Source organism: Microcaecilia unicolor, chromosome 5 (assembly GCF_901765095.1).
Source record: "Microcaecilia unicolor chromosome 5, aMicUni1.1, whole genome shotgun sequence".
Taxonomy (NCBI): Eukaryota; Metazoa; Chordata; class Amphibia; order Gymnophiona; family Siphonopidae; genus Microcaecilia; species Microcaecilia unicolor.
The window spans coordinates 261443625-261468657 of NC_044035.1; the positions used below are offsets into that span (position 1 = coordinate 261443625).

General features: G+C 46.2%; 1 protein-coding gene across 2 annotated transcripts; it reads left to right on the forward strand.

Moving 5' to 3' along the window:
• Positions 1–1346: 1346 nt before the first annotated feature.
• LOC115470684 (E3 ubiquitin-protein ligase At3g02290-like) lies at positions 1347–24112 on the forward strand. Of its 2 annotated transcripts, none has more exons than XM_030204073.1 (4): positions 1347–1795; positions 3320–3577; positions 9998–10090; positions 23056–24112. In XM_030204073.1, exons 1-4 carry the CDS (start codon positions 1667–1669, stop codon positions 23125–23127), a joined length of 552 nt encoding a protein of 183 aa, XP_030059933.1. In that variant the 5' UTR covers positions 1347–1666; the 3' UTR covers positions 23128–24112. The 2 variants fall into 2 exon arrangements, with proteins under 2 accessions (XP_030059933.1, XP_030059934.1); XM_030204074.1 differs by lacking the exon at positions 1347–1795 and adding an exon at positions 2116–2189.
• Positions 24113–25033: the final 921 nt, after the last annotated feature.

Consider the following 25033-nt stretch of genomic DNA (forward strand, 5'->3'; position numbering starts at 1 on the left):
TCTCTATGTTCATAATTTTTCTCACATTTTCCTCACAATTTTCTTTTCATCATCATATTCTTGTATTTTGCAATATATTTTTTTAGTATATACATACATTTTTTATTTTCACCTTTATCACCCATTAGGCAAGTCCTTTAAATCTCGCATTTTGCATATTCTGGGCATAATTTTACACTTTAAATATCAGAATCACATTTGGAAACACGTGTTCATGGTTTTCACTTTTCACATTACGTGGACAACGTTTCACCAATATGTGTTTTGCACATTACTACAATTCTGCGCGTTACCCTTTCTGCGTTTTCCTTCGTTTTATACTACTGTTATATTAAGAGTAGATCTATTGTGTAGCTCTTGGTTACTCTGCCGCTAAGTTTTTATTTACATATAATCAAGTCATATAATATTCGTATCCAATATATATAGTCTTTTTGAAACTTAATGCAAATTTAGGCTTCATTTTTCCTTGTCATATGTAACTATTGGATTGCTATCAAGTATCTGAGGTAGTTTTAATATATTATTTTAGATTGTCGAACTAAAAATTAGATATCACTTATATCTCATCTTTTTAAATCCATTCTTTCGTATTTCATGGCGGCACAATCCCCTCTCATTTTTATATAATTAGTGTGTCTTATTTTTTAATCACGTATATTCTTTCATTCGAATAAACAATTGGTAATGTTCATATAACAAAGGTTTTTCTTCATCATTTAGTTAAATTGCGCTTCATAGCACATCTCTCTTTTTCATACACATCACACAATTCGTTTCATCACATTCTCATTCTTCATTATATTTACTATTACCTTTTTATTGGAATAAATAAGTGGTAACGTTCAAGCAACAGCAGGTTCTATTTTTCACTCGAACACATAATCAGAGCGTTTTATTTCTCAATCACGTATATTCTTTCACTTGCATAAATAATTGATAATGTTTACACACAATAGGTTTTATTTATCATTTAGATAAGTAGTGCTTTATTGCACATTTTCTTTTTTGATACACATCATATAATTTGTTTTATCACATTCTTATTTACTGACTACTATCATTATTCTTCTTTGATTGGAATAAATAATTGGCAACGTTCATGCAACGGTAGGCTCTATTTGTCATTTAGATCAGTTGCGTCTTATCGCATATCATTGACTTAGTATAAGTTTAGAAGCACTTCAATTTCCGTTTCGAAATAAGTGATAATTAGACGTTTTTTCCCTCCAAAAATTTGAAAAACGTCATTTCCTTCATTTAATTTATTTAATAGGCACTGTTGCCACCGCCATTTTTTATAGCATTTTGCATTTGCAAACGTCTATTACGAGAGGAGGTAAGCATTAAGAATCAAGCATTTTTCTTTGTTTCAGAGCATTTGACTACCACACCAACATTTCAATGATTTAGTTTACATATCTCCGTTGGTTTCGCACAGATAATACTTTTGGTAACATAGGTTTCTAGCGTGTGGATACATACCTATATAACACGTAATTTATAGAGGCACTCACTTAGTATAGGTTGCCAAAAAAAATTTTTTCTCGAGCGAGTATCGTTTTAACAGATAACCAAGTGATTATAAAATTAGCAATAACATACTTCATATCTCATAAATTCCGGTCATTCACAATATGAGTAGCATATAAAAACTTTTTCCAAGATGTCATTCCACTTTGCGTTTATTTCACTGACTGTTTCATTTTTGTTCTTGTCCAACTTCATTTTTTCCTTCTTGCAGTATTACAGGCTCGTTCCTGATCATTACCAGAATTTTTTCCAAGGAGAGGAGGTAAGCTCGTTCCGATTCTCTATAGTCCAGACCATGTTCAACACAAATACCGTTCACAAATGTTTTTTTGCACAAATACATTTCATTGTCTCTTGTTCACAGTATAGAATTGGTAGCATTTATTCTTTAACCATTCAATCTTTTTTATTTCACAGTTTAGTTTGACACCGCACTATCTTAGATGTATTCTTTCACGTTTCATTAACATTATTAGTCTCATTTAGAATCATTGCATACGAAATTACAGACTGATACGATTGATCTCATACAAGCATTCATTTACGCTTTTCACAATATTTCTTTATTGTTTTCTTTTTTCAATACACATATATAGATCCAAGTGAGTCCGGCTTCAATATTCTTCTCAGAGCGTATGCACATCATACTACCTGAGGTACTTTATAATTAATTGATCAGATTCTCAATTACAGTATGAGCAATGTATAACTTTTGATTGTGTACGATTGAGCCATCATTACGATGTGGTTTTCATCACTGGTAATTATGATTTTTTAGAAATAAGCATACATATGGATGTGTCCTCAGTTTTAAGTTCATTTATTATTTAATATGCTTAGCTCATGGTTGATATTCTGTTATATGATAATCGAAGATGTATGCACATCCACACATTCCTTATCCTTTATTATATAATTTTTATTTAATTTTCAATTTTACATATAAATTACACATAAATTCTCTCATTTTCTAGTTTTAATTTAAATAAAATGATAATGTTTCGTAATATAGATTCATGCAGTATCCATTGTGTATGCCATGTGTTTTAAAATCCATATTTGTTAAGAAATTTTATTATATATTTTTATTACATAATTTTAATTCAAATTTACATATTAAGTCATGTTGTAACTCCTAGTACTTGTTTGTCACTTGCTATTTTATTATATACAATATAATTATTCACAATGTTCTATTTTATTTTTTCCATTGTTTATGTTTAGATTGTAAAAAGACCCCTGAGGCAGGCCTTTGGGCCGAAACACGGCCGTGTCGGGTTGTCATCTTTCATTATTTTTTATATGAATAAATATATTTTTTGGTATCCTCATTCGTTCTCCTCACTTTTTGTTTCATATCTCATAGAATACCAAATAAACACCATAGTGAAAACATTGGAGGTAGCAAAAGAAACATATTAACAATTTTTATACGACTCGACACGGCCATGTTTCAGCTTACAGGGCCAGGAGTCTTATTTTGTCACCATATAACTTATAAGGTTTGATACAATGCAAAGACTGAACTAGGGCTGAAGAGTCACTACAAATTATGTCAAGACAAAACTACAGCTTCTCTGTAAGTTGAAAAAACTTTACGCCCAAACTGTCTAGCATAACTAATAATACTCCTGATGCAGGCCCTGTAAGCCAAAGCATAAACAAATATGGCACCAAACTTAGGAGCATAAATGTAGGAGCTTAAACGGTTTTTGAATATTAAGCTTTCTATTGGTATCTCTTCAGTTATTGTCTTTGTTATTTCTATGTTTATATGATCTTGCAGGGCCAGCTCTCTGCCATACATGTGGCTAGACTTCACACAGCTTTGAAAGAACCATCTCCTGTGTATCTCAAAGGCTGTGAAGAGACCAGAGAGGATAAAGACTTCAACTGTAGTGACCACATGAAGCCACACAAAATGTTGTTAATGGAAAGTCCACTCCAGGGAAGTAAAGTTCCAAAAAAGAGCTCCAACTCCTTGCAGTTTTTGGAATCCTTTGGGAAGCAATTTCATTTCAGAAGCAGGCACCCTACATCTTTGGTAGGTACCATACAAGGTAAACCTGGAGCTGGGAATAGACGCTAATCCAGACCCAGCATTCTGAATCTTCACCTTCCTCAAACAGAGTCCATATGTACTTCAGACAAACCAAATATAAGCTAAAGTAGAATGTGCATGGAATTAAATTTTAGGAACATATCTGTAGGGCTCCCTTCTTCTCATCTCTAGTTTCTGGGCATTGAGGTACCCTTTTACTAAGCTGCGTAAGCGTCTACGTGCGCCCAATGCGCACCCAACTGGAGTTACTTCACGGCTACCATGTGGCTCTTGCGGTAATTTCATTTTTCCCACGTGTCTACTATATTTCCTTAAGCCAGGGGAGGAGCATTATCTTGTATCCTTCACTCTGTATTGTTTCTTTTCTGAGCCAAAAGAAAAATTTGAAATTAGAGGGAAGAGGAAATATGGCAAAAGAGACAATTAGGGGCCCTTTAACCAAGCAGTGCTAGAAAGTGGCCTGTGATACAAACATGCATTTATTTATTTATTTATTTTTATCAGTATTTATAATCCGCACAATCTTTTATAGGAAAATATACCAAGCATTAGCACCTATGGTGCAAAAACACAGGTAAACACTTTTTTGCAGCCTCAACAAAACCCCTAATATGCTGGAAAATAAACACCTAAATTAACAATTTTACAAACATCTATAAATAAAAACCTAATTAAAATAATATTACGTTGGGATTGCGTGGATTCTGATTTGATTTCTGTTTACAACCTACTTCAGAAGTTTATCTCTGGTTATTATTTAACTGCATAACCTTCGTCTTCACTCCCTGTCTTCAAGGGCCGCCAACAGTACAGGTTTTCAGGATGCTCCTAATGAATATGCATGAGCAAGATTTGCATACAATGGAAGTAGTGGATGTGCAGATGTCTCTCATGCGTATTCGTTAGGGATATCCTGAAAGCCTGACCATTTGGCAGCCCTCAAAGGCTGGAAAACCAAGGGCATAAGACCTTGAGTGATTAGTTTTGCAGTGTGCTACGTGTATTTTAATTTTAATTTAGTGTATGTCTATAATCCAATTGTTTTATTGCTCTCTGAATTGATGGTTGTTTATGTATAACTTCTCCACACCACTATGTAGCTTTCTGGGGAGAGGTGGTCTACATATACAAATATAAATAAATCTATTTCAGTGGTTCCCCTTACTCTTTTTGAAAACCCATTGGGTTTTCAAGCTATCTATATACACAAGATAAATTTGCTGTAGGGGGTTACCATTATACATATATCTCATGCATATTCATTGTGGTTAGTCTGAAAGCCCAGTTATTCATGTCATTAATAAGATAGACTGGAGAATTAGTGAACTGCCACAGGCTTGCATTATCCTGGTTCTCTTCTCTCTTCTGTTGTGCACTTTGTATCATTGTACTTTTTCATAACTTTAAAATGCTGCTGATATGTGTCATGATGATTTTTTTTATTGGTGGTGGTTCTGTTAAACAGTGTTACTTGTATTTTCCATGATTCTCTGAATTATATTTATTGAAAACACGAAATAAAACACTGGCAAAAATGTGCTTTCTGCAGAGTTATTTTCCTCTTCCTTGGAAACAGGGGGATGTTATAAAGCAGAAAGTTTGCCAGGCTCCAATACACTTTGGATGTCATAAGAGGAAAAGTATTGTGTGTGTATTTGGGGTGGGGAGAGAGGTGATAGAGAAAAAGGAGGCTGTAGGTCAGTGCCAACTGGAAGCGATATATGGCAATCACAAACAAAACTATTTCCATTAAGCAGATGTCTTATGTCATGACCTGAGCAAGAAAAGAAAAGCATGGAGGAGGGTCTTGCCCTTCTTTAGCAAAGAATGTTAGTCTACTTGGATGTGTGGAAATAATGGACAGCAAACTATAGGTGAGACCTTTTTGTTGTACTAACTTAATAGATCTCTGAACTGGTTTCTGAGAATCATCCTTTCTTTGCCTTAGCAAAATCCTTTTAAAGAATAGGTTTTCTAGCAGGTTCATTTCTTCTGCCACAAGCCTGAAACCTGAACAAGTCCTGTTTTGCGGTACTTCTGAACATGCTGTGGGCTTGCAAACATGATTGAAAGTGTTCTTCTGGCTTCTGGAAGCACATCTACCCCCTAATTCTATAAAAGTCGCCAAAATTGTGTGTACAATTTAATTGAAAAACAAGCCAATTAGTGCCAATAATTGGCTTATTAACAAACAATTATTAGTGCTAATTGGAATCAATTATGATATGTGTGTAAATTTAGGCACATGATCTGTGCCTAAATTTTAAGCGTGTCCCAAAAACGGGGGGGGGGGGGGGGGGGGGGGGGTCACAGAAATGGAAGGGTCATGCGCAGTTTGGGGTAGATCATGGGTGTGGTTTGGGGTTATGCATGCATTATAGAATAAGGGGGTTTTGCATGTAAATTTAGCCAGGGGCATTTGCACCAAGTTTTCACTGGTGCAAACGGATGCAGCTAAATTTACGTGCGACCCCCAGGACTTAAGCACTATTCTACTAACCACGCCTAACTTTAGGCATGGTTTATAGAATAGCGTTTAAGCATTTTTTTGGTGCTGATTTTTTAAATGCAATTTATAGAATTCATCCCTTAGTGCTTCACTGCCAGAAGTGATGGGTTGCAGGGGAAATGGATTTTGGACTTCTACAGTATTAGTACAGCACGTTGTCAACAGTTCATGAGTTATGGTACAGGGCAACCTGCAAGTACAGCTAATTAGTTCTGTAGCAGGAGGGAGGGTGTCCGGAATCTGTAGCTGGTACAACTGAACAGGTGGAAAGGTTAAATGGTGGCAGCAGGGCTGGGAGGTTCAGAGGTTGGGAATGCCCAGTCTGGTGCCCACAGAAGAAGTGTGGTGACGCGGAGCACACAGGAAAAATAGTGTTGGAGCCATCTGAGTACACTTTACACAATCAAGAGTGGAAAGGCCATTGTGTGTTCCCAGGCTTGCAAGCCAGAGGAAAAAGGACATAAAGAACGTAAATTTATAACAGGTTGCCTAAATGTGAAGGACACATAGGCACCTATTTTGAAACTATTTTTATAAAGACATATAAGTGCCTATCCAGCTAATTTTTGAAAGAGAAGGCTGGCCATCTTCCAACACAAATCGGGAGATGGCCGTCCATCTTCTGAAGCCGGTGAAATCGGTATAATCGAAAGCCGATTTTCGCTGGCTTCAACTGCTTTCCGTCGCAGGGCCAGCCAAACTTCAAGGCGGCGTTTCGACAGATATGAAGACGGGACGGGGGCGTGCTTACGAGATGGCCGGCTTCGGCCGATAATGGAAAAAAGAAGGCTCTGAGGAGCATTTCGCCGGCTTCACTTGGTCCATTTATTTTTAGGACCAAGTCTCTAAAAAGTGCCCCAACTGAGCAGATGACCACTGGAGGGAATAGGGGATGACCTCCCCTTACTTCCCCAGTGGTCACCAACCCCCTCCCACCCCCCAAAAAAAATTTAAAAATCTTTTTTTTTTACCAGCCTCTATGCCAGCCTGAAATGTCATACTGAGCTCCATGACAGCAGTATGCAGGTCCCTGGAGCAGTTTTTAGTGGGTGCAGTGCACTTCAGGCAGGTGGACCCAGGTCCATCCCCCCCCTACCTGTTACGCTTGTGGTGGTAAGTGTTGAGCCCTCCAACCCCCCCTCCAAAACCCACTGTACCCACATGTAGGTGCTCCCCTTCACCCCTAAGGGCTATGGTAGTGGTGTACAGTTGTGGGGAGTGGGTTTTGAGGGGCTCAGCACACAAGGTAAGGGAGGTATTCACCTGGGAGCAATTTTTGAAGTCCACTGCAGTGTCCCCTAGGGTGCCCGGTTGGCGTCCTGGCATGTCAAGGGGGACCAGTACACTACAAATGCTGGCCCCTCCCACGACCAAATGCCTTGGATTTGGCCGGGTTTGAGATGGCTGGCCTCAGTTTCCATTATCGGTGAAAACCGATCCTGGCCATCTGTGACATTTGGCCGGCCCGAACCGTATTATCGAAACGAAAGATGGCCGGCCATCTTTTTCGATAATACGGTTCGGGACCGCTGTTTGCGGCGCCAGCCATATAGATGGCCGGTGCTGTTCGATTATGCCCCTCTATGTGTCGACAAAATTTTAGCATACTGTGGGGCTAATTTTCAAGCACTTAGATTTACAAAGTTCATTAGGTTACAAACGGGCTCATTTTCAATAGAGATAGACGTCCAAAAAGTGACATAAGTCAGCATTTGGACGTTTATCTCACAGAAACGTCCAAATCAGTATTATCGAAACCTCTTTTTGGACGTCTTTCTCTGAAGTCCATCAGAAGGATGTCCAAATCTCAATGGGGCGTGACAGGGGTGTGGTTGAGGTGGGACTTGGATGTTCCTAAGACTCGGACGTCTTTCAGCCATAATGGAACAAAGCAAAAACGTCCAGGACTAAAACTTTGAGCTAGATCTGTTTTTATTACGAATAAGGCACAAAAAGGTGCCCCAAATGACCAGATGACCGCAGGAGGGAATCAGGAATGACCTCCCCTTACTCCACCAGTGGTCACTAACCCCCTCCCACCCCCCAAAAATGTGATGAAAAACATTACTTGCCAGCCTCTGTGCCACCCTCAGATGTTATACTCAAGTCCATCAGAATAGCATGCAGGGCCCTGGAGTAGTCTAGTAGTGGGTGCAGTGCACTGCAGACAGGTGGACCCAGCCCCCTACCTCTCCCTATTTGTTACAATTGTGGAGGAAACTGCGAGCCCTCCAAAACTCACTAGAAACCCACTGTACCCACATATAGGTGCCCCCTTCACCCGTAAGGGCTATGGTAGTGGTGTACAGTTGGGGGTAGTGGGTTTTGAGGGGCTCAGCAGACAAAGTAAGGGAGCAATGGTCAGATGTGTACCTGGGAGCATTTTATTAAGTCCACTGCAGTGCCCCCTAGGGTGCCCTATTGCTGTCCTGGGATGTCAGGGGGACCAGTCTGCTAAAAATGCTGGCTCCTCCTACATCCCAATGGCTTGATTTTGGACGTTTTACACTTGGACGTTTTTTTTCCTGAAAATGGTCAAAAAACAAAGAAGTCCAAATCACAAAACGTCCAAGTCACAGGACGTCCATAATATTTTTGAACGCAAAAGATAAGGCGTCCATCTTTTTCGAAAATAACCTTCTTTCCTGTTCGGAATTTGGACATCTTTGTAAAACTTCCAAATTCTGATTTAGATGTTTCTTTCGAAAATGCCCCTCTATGGAACTTTGTATGTCCAAGTGCTTTGAAAGTTTGCCTCTGTATATCCTGCAGAAATAGCGATTAGGTTGATCTACCATCATCTACACCTGCGCAGGTGGAGGTGTAAATATTAGTGCATATAGTACACATAAATGTGCATATTTTATAAAATATATGCATAAATCACAGCTCAGTCCCTGCTCCTCCCCTGAACATGCCTGCTCTAAAATCACACGCAAATATGTGCCTAATTGGACCATGTGTACTTCTACATGTGAGGTAGTTTCTAGGCCTTTTACATATGTAGACTAGTGTGTACACATGAAAATTCATTATACAATGACCTCCAAAATATATACAAATTACTCAAATTTAAGCATCCGAAGATGAGGGAAGCAATTTGGTATTACAAAAATATAGAACCTTTTTGCTAGAGTGTTTTAACAAAACTAAGGAAAGAAGGGACAATACATTAAGGGAAAGAAGGAATATTTAGCATTTTGTCATCTAAAAATGTTGGGTCAATACTGCTTATTGTTTTACATTACTACTGGATGGATACAGTGCTGGACATTGATACTAAGTTGGTGTCTTTAAGAGCAATGGGAGATAAAAGGACTTGCCTAAGGCATGTTAGTGCCGAGAGGCAGGATTTGATCCCATGTTTCCCTGGTGTAAAGTTAATGATTCTGACCACTAGGATGCTTTGTCACACCCCATTCCCTCTGCTCCTGTGTACTTGTCTATTTGTCAAGCAGGTCCTACAGTTTTTCTGAAGGAGGTACAGGTATTTTACAAAAGAGGTACATAATAATTAATTCAAAATAAATTTATTGAAGCATATTTCCCCGTTCAAGTTCATTGATCCCAGCCTGTAGGACCTTTGAACAGTGTATGATGTGTTCATCAGACCAATGCTGTGAGTCAATAACAAACCTTTCCTTTACACGGTATTTGAAGAGATATAGTCCATTTGCACTCAGTCAATGAATGAAACTTTTCTTTTATATGAGGTACTGGTTAAATTTGTATGAAGAACAGAGACTTAAATTGCATCCACCTCGGGCATCCTTCATGTAATTCATGCTCCAATGTTCATATGTGTGTTAAGCTGGACTAGGACACCTACATAGAGGTACTTGTTCTGTGTCATGGTAATGTAAGTGCTAACATCTCAAGTTCTCCCTATGAAGGACGAAGATGAGGATCCATGTCTTATCTGCCATGATGACCTCCAGACTAGCAGTATAAGGGAACTTCACTGCGGGCACAGATTTCACAAAGAGGTACTGGCAAATGACAAGACTCTGAATGTGATACTCATGAGACAGGATAGACCAAGGAGGTTTAATGGACAGAAGATAGCGGGAGCATGCTTGGCCCATTATATGACCTGAAGCCAGTAGGTTAAGCTTGCCGCCATATTGAATCATCCAAAACAATAGCAAATGATTATTAAAAATAAGGACTGCCTATACGTGGCTTGGTGTGGACCAATAGTTTGCTTTGGTTTGAGTGTATCAAGGTGGCAGCTATGGCTTCACCCTTGTCACTGTCAATTAAACCTCCTTGGGACAGACCAGGGGTGGGTAACCTGCATCTCGTGAGACCATGGGAAGTATACACAGAAAACATCATTAACTAGGGTTTTGGCCATTTTAGATACTGTATTTTGCAAATTTATTTATTTTGTTTATAGCAGCATTTATACCCCACATTCTCCAAGCATGTTTGGTTCGATGTGGCCTACAATGTTAGTGGAGGTAGTGAATTACATTTTGATAGGAAAGTGGAAGTAGTGAATTACATTTTAATAGGAAAGGTGGAGGATTGGAACATAGAGAGGAGAAGGGACGTGGTAAGAAGAGAGGTTATGGGGGGGGGGGGGTCTGCAACGTGTTGTATGGTGTGAATGGTTTAGTTTTTGTTGTCTTTGGGGAAGAACTTTTTAAACAGGTAGGTCTTGAGGTGTTTTCAGAGTAGCCGTTGGTTTTTAGTTAACATTTTGCTTATGTCTTTTATCACAGAAGGTCTACGGAGCTCTGTGCATTTCCAGTTCTGATATTATGCAATGTGGCGGCCCACTAGAGATAGATTCATGTGGCTCTCTCTGTAAAAAGGTTGCCTACTCCTGGGATAGACAGAGGGCAATTCTATAAAGGTCAGCCAAATGTGGGCACTAAAATGCAGGGCACTGAGCACAAGACTCATCATGCATTACATGGTGTCCTAATTTGGGCAAATAGCAATCAAACACAGCAAAGGTGACAATGAAATCACGAATAAACACAGATAGTATTGGTCCTGATAGAACATTAATCCAAACAAGGCACAATGACATGGGCCTGTGTTTCGCCACCTGGCCTGCCTCAGGAGTCTAATCTCATAAACTGGTTTCTTTCGAGACAACACGCCTAGAGTTCAACAAGCGGAACACGAGTGAGAGTTGTGCTTTCAGTTACATTTGCTGATTAATAACACTTTAGGTGAATAGCGATTAGAGTACAGTACCTTTTATGAGATTGGACTTCTGAGACAGAAACACAGGCCCATGTTGAGTCATGCCAGTAGTGACTATCTGTGTTTAGTTATGATTTCATTGTTATCTTTGCTGTGTTTGATTGCTATCTGCGAGGATTGTTTCTTCTGTTCTATGTTCTAATTTGGGCATTAGCATCCAGCGCTATTCTATAAAGGCTGCTCTGAGTTCTTTCATCTTATTTGTCTCTCTGATTACTCCACATGTCCTTGGTTATTCTCTCCAATCCATTCACAAACAACGCTTGGTCCTTCTCCCTTCTGCCTGTGTCCACTTGGAATCCACTTGACAATCAGCTTTTTTCTTTGTTGTTCCTTTATGGTGGATTGCCCTTCCAGTCTCCTTAAAGAAAGAATTATTCTTTAAAATGTAAGGTTCTGCTAAAGACTCACCTATTTACACTAGCTTTTGATCAGCAGTCTTTAGTTTGGTCTCTGTAGGTCTGATTGCCTGAAAAAAATTCAAGGTCACTTGAATGCTATCTCTGGATTAATTTTTTCTATTATTTATATGCTAAAATTTTGTTTTTATTCGACCTGTCTGCCAGGAAGGGCAGTGTAGTAAGCTTTTAATAAACATAAACATAGTAGTATAGTAGATGATGGCAGAAAAAGACCTGCACGGGTCATCCAGTCTGCTGAGGAGGAAGGAGGTGTTTTAGAGAGCTCTGCTGACTTCCAGTGGAAAGGGAGTGAGACCTAGCTCCCTCCCCAAAGATGAGGAGGGTCCCTGGGGAGAAGGCCTCAGGAAAGTCCCAGGCTATGGGGCCTCCTGGGGCCCGGGACCAGAAGGCCGAAAGGAGTGGCTCTCTCCCTGGTTTGACTACCGGGAGAAGGGAAAGGAGTCCAGTGGACCGAAGGGAGAAGCAGCCCAGTGGAGGCCACCAGAGCATTTCCCCCTCCATGGCCCAGCTTGCGGAAGGTAAGCGAGAAGACAGTGGAGGGGGGAGGAAGATAGTACAGGCCCCAGAAGGGCGCTTCCAAGGAAGGGAGAAGGAAGAGGCGATGGAAGTTTGCCAGAAGCCTTTGCTGGAGGCAGCTGAGAGTGAGAGTGAGGAGAGTGGATCGTCAGATGAGGAGTTCCTTGAAGTGAGCTATGACCCTGATGATCCAGCAAGTAGTGTGGTAAATATTGTAAGACGAATTAAGCTGGTGGAAAAAGAAGTAGTGGAGCTAGGAAAACGTCTGAAAATGGCAAGAACTATGTGTAAATTTGCCCCAGCGGAGCACAGACAAATGTATGTTAAAGAGGAAGCCCGGATATCAAAGTTGTTGGGGAAAAAAGAACACTTGTTGAACTGTTTAAAAAAGGGCTCTGTGAATCCTTTGAGGGAGCTCTATGTTAACCGAGAAAGGATGGCTTCAATACCACAGTCTGGGGGTTCAGGAACACTACAGTTGCAGCAAGCTTCAGTGTCTTCAGCAGCATTAGACTCAAAAGAGTTGTCTGGGTTCAGAGGTGACCCCACTTTAAAATACATGAGACAGTTGGCAACACAGTCTAGAGCACTTACCCAGCAGCCAGAGGATAAGGAGGCAGCGGCAGGACATGGCTCTGAGGTGGGGGCTGGAGTAGAGATCCTACCTGTGGAGGGGAGGACAGAACTCAGTAACTTTTCAAAACTCCAGATAATGGAGGCAGCAGAGGGAGACGCAGGTAGCAGCCTGTTTTCTACAGAGGTGGTGGTCGAAGTCTCAGAGGGCTTACCTGCAGTTGTGCAAACAGCAGAGACAGTTGCCGTGAAGGAGGCCCTGTTGGAAAAGGGTCAGCAGAGGCAGACTCCGGTATTTTTGGCCGGGTCTGCAATGACTGAAGTGGAAACCGAAGCAGCATGGCATCTGGAGAAGCCCCGCCCACGAAGTCCGGGAGCAGGGGATGTCTTCCCTGAGCATGGAGTAGCTGGCGGTTTACAGGAGAGGGGTCGGAGAGAGAGGAATAGGAGCGGGCAGCAGCTGGGAGCTCATTTGACCAGCTGTCCATTACAAGAGGTGAAATCGGGGGGTGCTAACAGCCAGCCTGTGGCGGAATCAGGAACAGACAAGCCATGCCCCCGGGAAGCGCCAGCCATTGGGAGAACGCAGGAGGGACTGCACCAGAAGCAAGAGGGAAGTAACCCGATTGTTGAGAGACTTTCGTTGACTACAGAAGTGGACATGGCAAGTCTAACAGATGTGCAGCGGGTGGTGGAGCAGACCTGCCAGCAGGACGGCTGGGAGCGAGGAGCCAAGGGGAGCGGCGGAGTTCCGGAGGCTTCGCCCCTGGTGCCGGAGGTTGGAGGGAGTTCGGGGGCAGAGCGAGCAGGGAGTCTGGTATCGCCAGCTGCAGACCTGACTGGGCAGGTGCCAGAGTATCGCCAGGAGACAGAGGAGAGGAGGCGATTAGCCCAGAGGCTGGAGCCTGCAGTGGCAGGGACGAGCAGGGACGTTCCAGGAAGTGGTGATGGGCAGGACAATCAGTTGGAGGCAGCCCAAGCCGCAGAACTGACTATGGACGTTGCTGGATGTTTGTCTGAGAGGGAAGGGGACGGGGGACAACGGGAGGGGGAGGGGGCGGTGGATATTGAGGAAGGGAGAGGGATGAGGGGAGGGGCAGAGGGACAGAAGGGGGGGGAGGCAGAGGGAAGGGCTGGAACAAGTGTGGAGGGGGGGCGGTGGGGGCTGGGGTCCAAGTCCTTTGCGGCAGTAGTCCAGGGAGGGGGAAGGAGGGAGGGGGGGAGATCGGGTGGTTTTGAGGGCCCAGGGAGGGGTTGGGGGGGAGCGGGGACAGGGGGTGGACAGCTGCCTAAGCGGCGAAATGTGGTACAGCTCAAATGGATAGGGGAGGGGGCAATGCCCTCCAGGGATCGGGTCTTGAGGCTGGTGATGGGGATGGGGTTTATACCCGAGGACTTTTACGCGTGTATACACCCCATCAACATCCCAGAATATGACTTGAGCTTCATGACCCAGAGGGGGATGGAAATATTCTGGGAAAGGTACGAGGGGGTGAGGGGAAAGGGGGAGTGGCGGGACCTCAGGGCCATTCCAGTCAGCAAGCCGGACCTGGTGCAGATCACCCTGCTCGTGAGAAATGAGTCTATCTCTGGGGCAGATTTAGCCTACTGGCTACAGAGGTACGCGGAGCTGAGATCCCCACTTACAAAGTTACCGGATCCAAGCAGGGTTTGGGCAGGAGGTTGGGGAGCCCTGGTCAAATTGAGACAGGAGAGCCATGTGGTCCAGCACATTCCTTCGGCTGCCTTTATCGGTCGTGACAGGATACTGTGCTTTTACAAGGGGCAGCCGCGGCAGTGCTTCAGATGTGGTTCGTTTAGGCACTTCAGCATGTCATGCCCAGTGGTAAAGTGTGGAAGATGCGGGGATCAGCATGCCACAGAGGACTGCACCGCGATCAGGTGCAACCTCTGCGGCGGGTTAGGCCATGCATATCGGAACTGCCCTAGGGCGGCCCATAACGAGTGGGATATGTGGGGGAAGGGACGGGGAGGGGGGGTAATGGAGGAGGGGATAGGGCAGGGGGTGATAGGCAGGGAGGGGCAAGGGGGGGAGAAGGAGGGGATGCAGGAGGGGGGGCGGCAGGGGGCTGTGTCAGGAGTGGAGCAGGGGGGAGAGGGGGAGTGGGTACAAGTGCCACAGAGGAAAGGGAAGTTTCGGAGGGGGGGGAAAGTAGGGGTGGGCAGGGAGGGGTCGCTGCAGGGGAAGAGGGGGAGGAACAGATTTCAGGTGTTGGAGGAGGAGGAGGAGGATAGGGAGGTTGGGAGGGAGGAGGAAGAACAGGGGGAAGGAGAAGAGGTGGAGTTAATGGAGGAAGAGGGGGCGGCAGGGGGGATTGGAGAGGGCAAACGGAAATATGAGGAAGCACTGGAGGAGGGTACTGGTGGTAGGAAGAAGGGCGGGAAGGCTCTGGGGGGAGGGGGAGGGGTGAGGGAGGAGGAAGAGGGAAGGGAGGGAGGGAGGGGAAAGGGGAGTAAGAGGAAAGCTGAGGGGGCCGGGCAGGTGGTGAAGGCCCAAGTGCAGGCTTGGGGGGACAGAGTGGAGCTAGAGGAGGATCTGGAGGACTTGGAGGACTTGGGGGAGGTGGAGGACTCGGAGGAGGAGGTAGGGGGCGGGGGTGAAGAGGGGAGAGGGAGGGATCAGGGGGTGGGTCCGGATAGAGCAAAGAAGAAAGGAAGGAAGAAAGGGGGAGGGGGGGGTAAGGTGCAGACAGGACGGCTGCGGGGGGGGGGAGGGGGATCTGGCAGGGGATGATGTAGACCGCATAGCAGAGGACCTGCTTCAGGGTAAGAAGGGGGTATCCCAGGAGATAAGGAAAGAAGTTGGGAGTGAGCAGACCCGTGACTCGCAATGAGGATGGCAGGCTTAGTGTTGACATTTGCCACGCTGAATGTGGCCAGCATCGCCTCTCCGAAGAAGCAGGGTTTAGCGTATGACTGGTTCGCGAGGGTCCAAGCAGATTGCTTCCTGCTCCAGGAGACTCGGCTGCGGTCCATTGAGGTGATCAGGCGGGCAAGGCGGGCCTGGAAGTGGGGTCCCTCGGTGTGGGGGTTGGCGGGGGAGAGGTATGGTGGGGTGGGGATCTTATTTAAGTCCCACCGGGTGAATATTCAGCGAGTGGTGGAGCTGGGGGTGGGGAGATGTCTTGTTGTGGATGCGATTTGGGAGGATAGAGCACTGAGGGTGGTGAATGTGTACGGGCCCCAAAGCAAGAAGGAAAGGGTGCTCCTCTTTGGGAAGATCAAGCCCTACCTATACACTTCGCGCCAAGTAGTCTGGGGGGGAGATTTTAACACCATATTGCGGAAAAAGGATAGTGGGGGACGATCGGTACAGGTGGGCTATGACGGGGTGAGGCTGGCAGGGATCATGCGGGAGGCGGAGCTGGTAGACGCGCATGTGGCCTTCTGTGAGGAACAGGAGGGGTTCACGTTCTTTCGAGGGCAGTGTAAAAGTAGAATCGATAGATTCCTGGTAAAGAAGGGGGTTTGTCTGGGGGGTCCACGAACCGTGGACGTGGACTTTTCAGACCACCACATGGTCCTCCTTCAGGTGGGGGGGGCGGCAGCGCAGAGGCCAGGGAGGGGGTTATGGCGACTAAATTTAAAGTGGTTAGGTAGCGAGCAGGTGCGGGAGGAGTACCGCCGGTTTTTGGAAGATCAGGTGTCAGTGCAGGGAGCATTTCAGTCATTGGGGGAGTGGTGGGATACAGTGAAAAGACGAACGCGGGGATTCTTTCTCAGACAGGCGAGAAGGGAGGGGAGGGAAAGGACAAAGTTGGGCATGGCAATAAAGAAAAAGAGGGACACATTGATTTCACAAGGGGGGAGGGAGGAAGAAATACATGATCTCCAAGCACTCCTGGAGCAGGTACAGTACAACCGCTACACCTCCTTGGTGTATGAGCGGGACTTCGGGAAAATGTGTAGCCCGGACCCCTTCGCATGCTGCCGGGAGCGGAGGGCGCGCAGGGTGATGGAGGGGGTGCGGGATGCACAGGGGGTCCTGCAGGACACCAAGGAGGGGATTCTGGGGGCAGTGAGGGACCACTTTGCGGCGTTCCTTTCAGCCCAGCAGATTGATATGGAGCAGATGGAGTGTTATGTGGAAGGAACCCCGGGGATAGGTCACAGGGGACCCCAGCTTCAGGCCCTCTTGAACCCGTGGACAGAACAGGAGGTGGAGGAAGCCATCGGGGCGCTCCACAGGAAGACCTCGCCGGGGCCGGATGGGCTAACAACTGAGTTCTACCAGGCCTTTAAGGAGCAGCTGGTGCCGATCCTGGTGAGGGTATGGGGGGCAGCCCAGTTGGAGGGTTCCTTGCCTAGTTCCTTGACAGAGGCGGCTCTTATCCTACTAAGTAAGGGGAAGGACCCGGCGATGCTGGCCAACTGGCGGCCTATAGCACTGCTTAATACGGATCGAAAAATCTTTGCGCGAATGCTATTCCAGAGAATGAGGCAGGTGTCTGGGGATTTGCTAGCAGCCTCGCAAGCATGTGGGGTTAAAGGGAGAGGGGTCTTGGAAGCTGCAGCGTGGGTGCGGGAGGGGGTAGAACGCAGTAGAGTGGGAGGGCATGGTAGGCTGTTGGTAACACTCGACCAGGAAAAAGCGTTTGATAGAGTGCAGTGGGGTGTCCTATGGAGCATTCTGGAGCGCTATGGGTTTCCGAAGGGTTGGATAGAGCAATTACAGCTACTCTATCGGCATGCGGGGTGTTTTCCCCTGGTTAACGGGTGGAGAGGGCAGGGGTTTGAGGTAGGGGCAGGGGTCCGACAGGGGTGCCCACTCAGCCCGCTGTTGTATGCATACGCCATCGACCCTTTTATAAGACGGCTGGAGAAGGGGGGGGCGGAGGGGCTGGAAGGGGTGGAGGTGGGGGACAATAACCAGTTAAGGGTCGTGGCGTATGCAGATGACGTTACAGTGTGGGTAGCGGACCAGAGGGAGGGAGGTAGATTGCAGAACCTGATCCAGGAATACTCGCAGGCAACAGCGTCGCAGGTCAATTTTCAAAAGTCCAATAGCCTGTGGGTTGGGGATCAGGGGCTGCAATTTGAGTTGGGAGGTAGGTTTCCTACAGCTGTGGAACGTATACGGGTCTTGGGAATATACTTCGAGAAGGGGGATTATAGGCTCTACAACTGGGATAGGTGTCTCCAAGAAGTGAAGGGGAGGGTGGATAGATGGAAGGGGTGGAAAATGACCATGGGGGAGCGGGTACAGCTCATCAAGGCACACTTAGTTCCTTTGTTTCTGTTCGTCAGTTACATCTGCCTGCTGCCGGAGAGCCGGTACACGGCCTTGTATGGGGTGTTCTTCCGGCTGCTCTGGGGCAACAGGACGAATCCGGTAAAACGGAATGTTACCTATCTGCCTAGGAGGGAGGGGGGGGTGGGCATGATAAACCCAGTCCTGTTTTTCAGCGCTTTGTTCCTGCAGTTCAATCTGGGGAGGGCGGTAGGGCGGGAGCCACCGGGGTGGGCTAGGAGTGTCCTGCAGTGGTGGCCGAGATATTGGGACCTATGGCGGGAGGGGGGGAGGGTAGTGGCACTGCGAAGGGGGGCTCCGGGGGGGGTGAGTTATTGCAAGACCCTAGTGAAATTGGTGAGGGTGTGGGGGCTGACGGTGGGGGAGGTGAAGGCAGGACAACGGGGGGTCTGGATGGACAGAGTACGGGCGCAGGTGTTCTCAGCTCCTCTGGCGCTGAGGGACGCGCCGGCCCCACGGATGCAGCAGGGGTTACGGTTGATTGCTTCGAACCGCATCCCGGTGAAGTATAAAGACCTGGCGTGGCTGTCCTTTCACGGTAGACTGTACGTCCGAGGAAATTTGAAATATCGCAATGTGCGGGATAGAGGGTGCCCACGGGAGGAATGTGCTGGAACTGAAGAGACGATGGAGCATTTCCTGGTGAGGTGCCCATTTACAGTCCAGGTCTCTGACCGGGTTTCCTCGTTGCTGCAGATCCCCAGTTTCCGCAACTACAGCTATGCGGACTGGGTGTATGGCCCAGAGGGTGGAGAGGGACGCGGGGATCCGGTAACACGCTTTCTGATTTCGGTGATATTGCGGTACTGCCTCTGGATGGCGCGCTGCAGGGTGTCCCTGTACCAGGAGGTCCGGCCGGTGGAGGTAGTCAGCTGGGATGTGGTAAGGGCGGTGCAGGAAGCGGCGAAGTGGGAAAGGGTGGAAAAAGGGGTGGGGGTGGCTTCGAGGTGGTGGAGACACGTGAGGCTTAAGCCGCCATGAGGGGACATGCTTCCCAGGGGAGTGTGTGCCAGTTGTCTGAAGGGGTTGTGGAGGGTCGGGGGGGGGGGGGGGGGGTTGATCCATTGTATTATTGAGGAGGGGGTGTACATAGATAGGCAGACCATGTCTAGCTAGGAGCCTGGGGTTTGATTTGCATGTCCGGTTTTTTTCTTTGGTCTTTCTAATAAACAGTTTCCACTGTACTATTGAGGAGGGGGAGGGGGTGTACATAGATAGGAGGACCGTGTATAGCTAGGGGCTTGGTTTTGATTTGTATGTTATTTGTTTTTAGTTTTTTCCAATAAAAAGAGTTTTCCAGTCTGCCCAACAAGATAAACTCATATGTGCTACTTTTTGTGTATACCTGACCTTGATTTGTTTCTGCCATTTTCAGGGTACAGACCGTAGAAGTCTGCCCAGCACTAGCCCCGCCTCCCAACCACTAGCCTCGCCTCCCACCACCAGCTCTGCCACCCAATCTCAGCTAAGCTTCTGAGGATCCATTCCTTCTGAACAGGATTCCTTTATGTTTATCCCACGCATTTTTGAATTCCGTTACCGTTTTCATCTCCACCACCTCCCGCGGGAGGGCATTCCAAGCATCCACCACTCTCTCCGTGAAAAAATACTTCCTGACATTTTTCTTGAGTCTGCCCCCCCTTTAATCTCATTTCATGTCCTCTAGTTCTACCGCCTTCCCATCTATGGAAAAGGTTCGTTTGCGGATTAATACCTCTCAAATATTTGAACGTCCGTATCATATCACCCCTGTTTCTCCTTTCCTCCAGGGTATACATGTTCATAAATTCTATAAAGGCAGCTGGGCATCCAAATTCTGTTCTAGAATTGAGTGTAAGTCAGTATTTGTGTGCTGACATTTAGGTGCTTTCACTTGTGCCATTTTAGCATGTAAGTGTAGGACCCGCCCATGCACTGCCCACGTATACACCCTCTTGCAGCTCTGAATTGCTTGTAGAATACTGCTTAGTGTCCAACTGGCTCTTACACACATGAATGTTACATTCACATATATAAATGCTATTATTCTATAATCTTAGTGCATCGCTTCTGACCCCTCTCAGCAGGATACTCTTCCCCTCCACACACACACTCCCCAGCACTACCTTCATCCCTGATGGTCCAGTGAGGGATTGTTTTGGCAGAAGTAATGCCTATTTGCTTCTGCTCATGGCTGCAGCTGCATCCAATACAGAAGAATCAATTCTTGCAGATATCACAGATAGCAATCAAACACAGCAAAGATGACAATGAAATCACAAATAAACACAGATGGTCACTATTGGTGCTAATAGAACTTTCATTCAATCAAGGCACGACTCGGCACGGGCCTGTATTTCAGCCTCAGGAGTCCAATCTCATAAAAGGTACTGTACTCTCTAGTCACCAAAAGTGTTGTTAATCAGCAAATGTAATTGAAAGCAGAACTGTCACTCGTGCAATGGCGTAGCAAGGGCGGGGCGGTGGGGGCGGTCTGCCCCGGGTGTCAGCAGAGAGGGGGTGCTCCACCGCTCCCGCTGCTTGCTCCTCTGGCACCCCCCCACCGCACCAGCCCTTTAAAAAGAAATCTCCGATGCGGTAGTGAAGCGCAGCACCTCGCGTCTGCGACTGCAAGCAAAAGAAGCGGATCATCTCATTGGGCCTTCCCTCACCTGTCCCGCCCTCCTCTGATGCAACTTCCTATTTCTGCAAGGGTGGGACAGTGAGGGAAGGCCCGAATCTGAGAGAAGATCCACTTCTTTTACATGCAGACACGAGGTGCTGTGCTTCTCTATCGCGTCGGAGATTTCTTTTTAAAGACCGGGTGGCAGGGAGAAGACAAGGCAGGGTGAGGGTGGGAGGGACTCAGATGGCAGAAGGGACTGGGTGGGGGACAGATGGGGTGGGGGGACTCAGATGGCAGAAGGGACTGGGTGGGGGACAGATGGGGTGAGAGGGACTCAGATGGCAGAAGGGACTGGGTGGGGGACAGATAGGGTGGGGGGACTTGGATGGCAGAAGGGACTGGGTGGGGGACAGATGGGGTGAGAGGGACTCAGATGGCAGAAGGGACTGGGTGGGGGACAGATAGGGTGGGGGGACTCGGATGGCAGAAGGGACTGGGTGGGGGACAGATAGGGTGGGGGGACTCGGATGGCAGAAGGGACTGGGTGGGGGACAGATGGGGTGAGAGGGACTCGAATGGCAGAAGGGACTGGGTGGGGGGACTTGGATGGCAGAAGGGACTGGGTGGGGGACAGATGGGGTGAGAGGGACTCAGATGGCAGAAGGGACTGGGTGGGGGGACAGATGGGAGAAGGGGCATGGAGCTGGAACTGGGGTCTGAAAAGTGGGCAGGAGGGAGAATGGGGTTATGCCTGGGGCAGGGGTAGGTGGGAGAATCAATGGATCTGGAACTAGGGGCAGCCGCAGCTGGGATAATGGGGCTGAAACTGGGAGCCGAAAAGAGGGGGCAGTGAGAGAGGGGGAATAGATCCTGGATGGAAAGGGGAGTGAGAGGGAGGGCAGACCCTGAATGGATGGGAGAGGGAGAGGGAGGGCAAATGGTGGATCGAAGGAGCAGAGAGAAAGGGCAGACAGTGGATAGAAGGGAGTGAAAGAGCAGACAGTGGATGGAAGGGGGCAGAGATAGAGGGCAGATGCTAGATGGAAAGGAGAGAGAGAGGGCAGATGCTAGAAGGAAAGGAGAGAGAGAGAGCGCACGGGCAGACAGTGGATGGAAGGGGCAGGGAGAGAGGGCAGACATTTTATGGAGGGGACAGGAGACAGAGAGCAGACACAGGATGGCAGGGAAATAGAGAAGGCAGATGCTGGATGGAAGGAAGACAGTGAAAAGAAGATGAGGAAAGCAGAAACCAGAGACAACAAACTGTAAATAAAATATATATTTTTATTTTTTTGCTTTAGGATATAGTATTGTTGCTGTGTTAATAAATGCTTATAAATAGAACATGGAAATAAGGTAAGCTTTATTGGACTAATTTTAATACATTTTGACTAACTTTCGGAGAACAAAACCCCCTTCCTCAGGTCAGGATAGGATACTGTAACAGCACTATACTGTATTGATCTGAGGAAGGAGGTTTTGGCCTCTGAAATCTAAATGTATTAGTCCAATAAAATGATATTATTTTATTTTCTATTTTTGTTTTATTTCTATTAGTTAATTTGTAAAGTGATTGGTATTTGTTAGTTTTTTCAAATTTACATCTAGTGTCTTTATATTTCGCACAGTACTTGGGGACATTTTCTGTTTCTGTGGTGTTGCATTGTATGCTCAGTCTGGCCTCTTGGGGGGTTCAGTTTAATGTTTGTCTAAATAGAAAGTTTATGATTACTTATTCTATAGTGGTTTAGGGTGTATCTGTGTTTGTGAAAAAGACATGGCTCTCAGTTGGCATTCACTGTGCAGGAACGACGATCTGTACTATTCTGTCTGGTTTCGTTTTACAATAGGTGAATTGATGTTGTAGTGCTCACTGTAGTGTTTAAAATGCTTTCCTTTTCCTTATGTGACTCGTAGAAATTATTGCTTATGGTATGGTAGAATTGCTCTAGAGATCCTGAGTGTTTTGTATTCTTGGTATGCCTAGTACTGGATTTTGGAGGGGGGTGTTAAAAAATGACCGGCCCCGGGTGTCAACTACCCTAGCTACGCCACTGCACTCGTGTTCTGCTCGTTAAACTCTAGGCGTGTTGTCTCAAATGAAAGAAACCAGTTTATGAGATTGGACTCCTGAGGCAGGCCAGGTGGCTGAAACACAGGCCCGTATCGTTGTGCCTTGTTTGGATCAAAGTTCTATCAGCACCAATATTATCTGTGTTTTTTTCGTGATTTCATTGTCATCTTTGCTGTGTTTGATTGCTATTTGCCCAAATTAGGACACCATTTACTAATCTGGTTCCCTCTGTTTCAACTCTCTCTATATTCTCCATCTTTCTTTCACAGTGCATTGAAAAGTGGCTGGACATGAAGCAGACCTGCCCCACATGTCGGTCCCAGACACTACTTCCACAATGAAGGTTCTGTGAGCAGAGAACATGAGCGTTCTACAGAGCAGTGAAGATAAGTCAGTCACCCTCCACAGCTCACAAGAAAAAGACCTGCAGTGCCTTAGCACCTGGACACAAGCCAGTTAGAAGGAGTTCTATATTTTGAAAAAAGTCTGCTAGATGGGCAAGTTTTTTGGATAATTATAGCTGTATATTCAGCTGGACTTATAAATCTACTGCTGAATATATAAGGGTAAATTTATTGGAGAACTTTAGGATGGTACTTTTTCCCAACTGGACTTCCACCCATAAGTTTTAGTTTCTCAGCACTGAATATCAGTGTGTAACCATGCCCTTGGATTGCTTCCAGCCATGCCGCTTTTTATACAGGGAAAGATTTGCAGAGAGCAATTCACCCAGACAAAATATACCCAAGCAGTGGGCGGGAAAGAGGGGGGAATTTATTCTGTTCAGCTAACTCCTAAAGTTAGCCCAACAAATCTTTTTTTAAAAATTGACCTCAGTGGGAATAATTTTATACCTCTTTTTCCAAGTATAAAGTCTGCTTTACACACAGAAAAGGGATTTTAAAAAATAGTGCAATCGAATACACTCATAAAAGGTATGTGCATGGAAAATATGCGCCTACTTTTTGCGATTTGATATAGACGTTCCTGAGGCATAGTTTGGGTAGAGCAGAGGTGGAGTTGTGATGTGCATATATATTTTATAAAATATTCAGTTACATATATAGAGTGCATCCATATATATATATCGACTACGGGCAGATGTAAATATATGTGGTGTTGGTGGGCATGCAATGATGAAGGCTCAGACTATGCAGGTCCAGTGCTGGTAATGTTTAATATAAAGAAAAAAACATAATCTACAAATGGTGAAGTGTGGAGCATTTTTTTTCTTCTGAGGATTACATAACAAACAAGGCCATTTGGTGCCCAGCACAAGCAAGCACCCCCCTTCCTCCCCTCTTCTGGCCAGGTAATTGAAAGACAATGAGGGCCAAATACACTAAGGTCCTCGGAAGAGCCCTTCCCTTACCGATTCCACAGTGAATCGGTAGGGAACGGCCATGCATCAAGGAAATGGAAGGCAAATGAGCTGCTCGTTGTAGCTCACTTGCATTCTCTATTCCCTCCGAAGCCAGTCGACCGGTCGAGCATGCACAGAGCAGCCAAGCGTTATGCTGGCTGCTCTGCACATGCCAAATACGTCCAAAAAGGATGTCCCTGATGACGTCCACCTTTTCTGCTTTGCCTGTGACCGTCCCTGTGCCTCCCTGTGCCGCCCGGGAAAGGAAGATGCCACGCCGCTCACCTCCTCCATGGCCTGCTGCAGGAAGGCTCCGATGTGGCTCGGGTTCCTCCCTTCTGTGATCCTAGCAGGAGAGCGCAGTTGAGGACGTCCATCATCCACGTCTTTGACACCCATCCATCTTCCGCCCCTAGGCCTCTCTCAGCCAATCACAGCGTGTTTAGCTCAGCTAAACGCACTTTGATTGGCTGAGAGACCTCCAGGTCTCTCTCAGCTGAGCTAAACGGGATCACGCAGTGAAGGATGTCCAAAAAGGACGTCTTTTTTGGAGTGGGATCCTACAAGTGAAGGACATCCAAAAAGGACGTCTTTTTGGAGTGGGTTTTTTATTATTATAATAATAAGTGAAGGACGTCCAAAAAGGATGTCTTTTTGGAGTGGGGTTTTTTTGTTACAGGTGAAGGACGTCCAAAAAGGATGTCTTTTTAGAGGGTTTTTTTTTTTAGTGAAGGACATCCAAAAAGGACGTCCCTGACAACATTTGTTTTCTTCAGATTCTATTCTTTGCCCCGAGAGGTGTAGACCTCTCATTAGGTTTTCCATGGTAAAGGGATCAGAAAACGGTAGTGCATCTCATTATAATAGTCTTTGGATCATTTGCA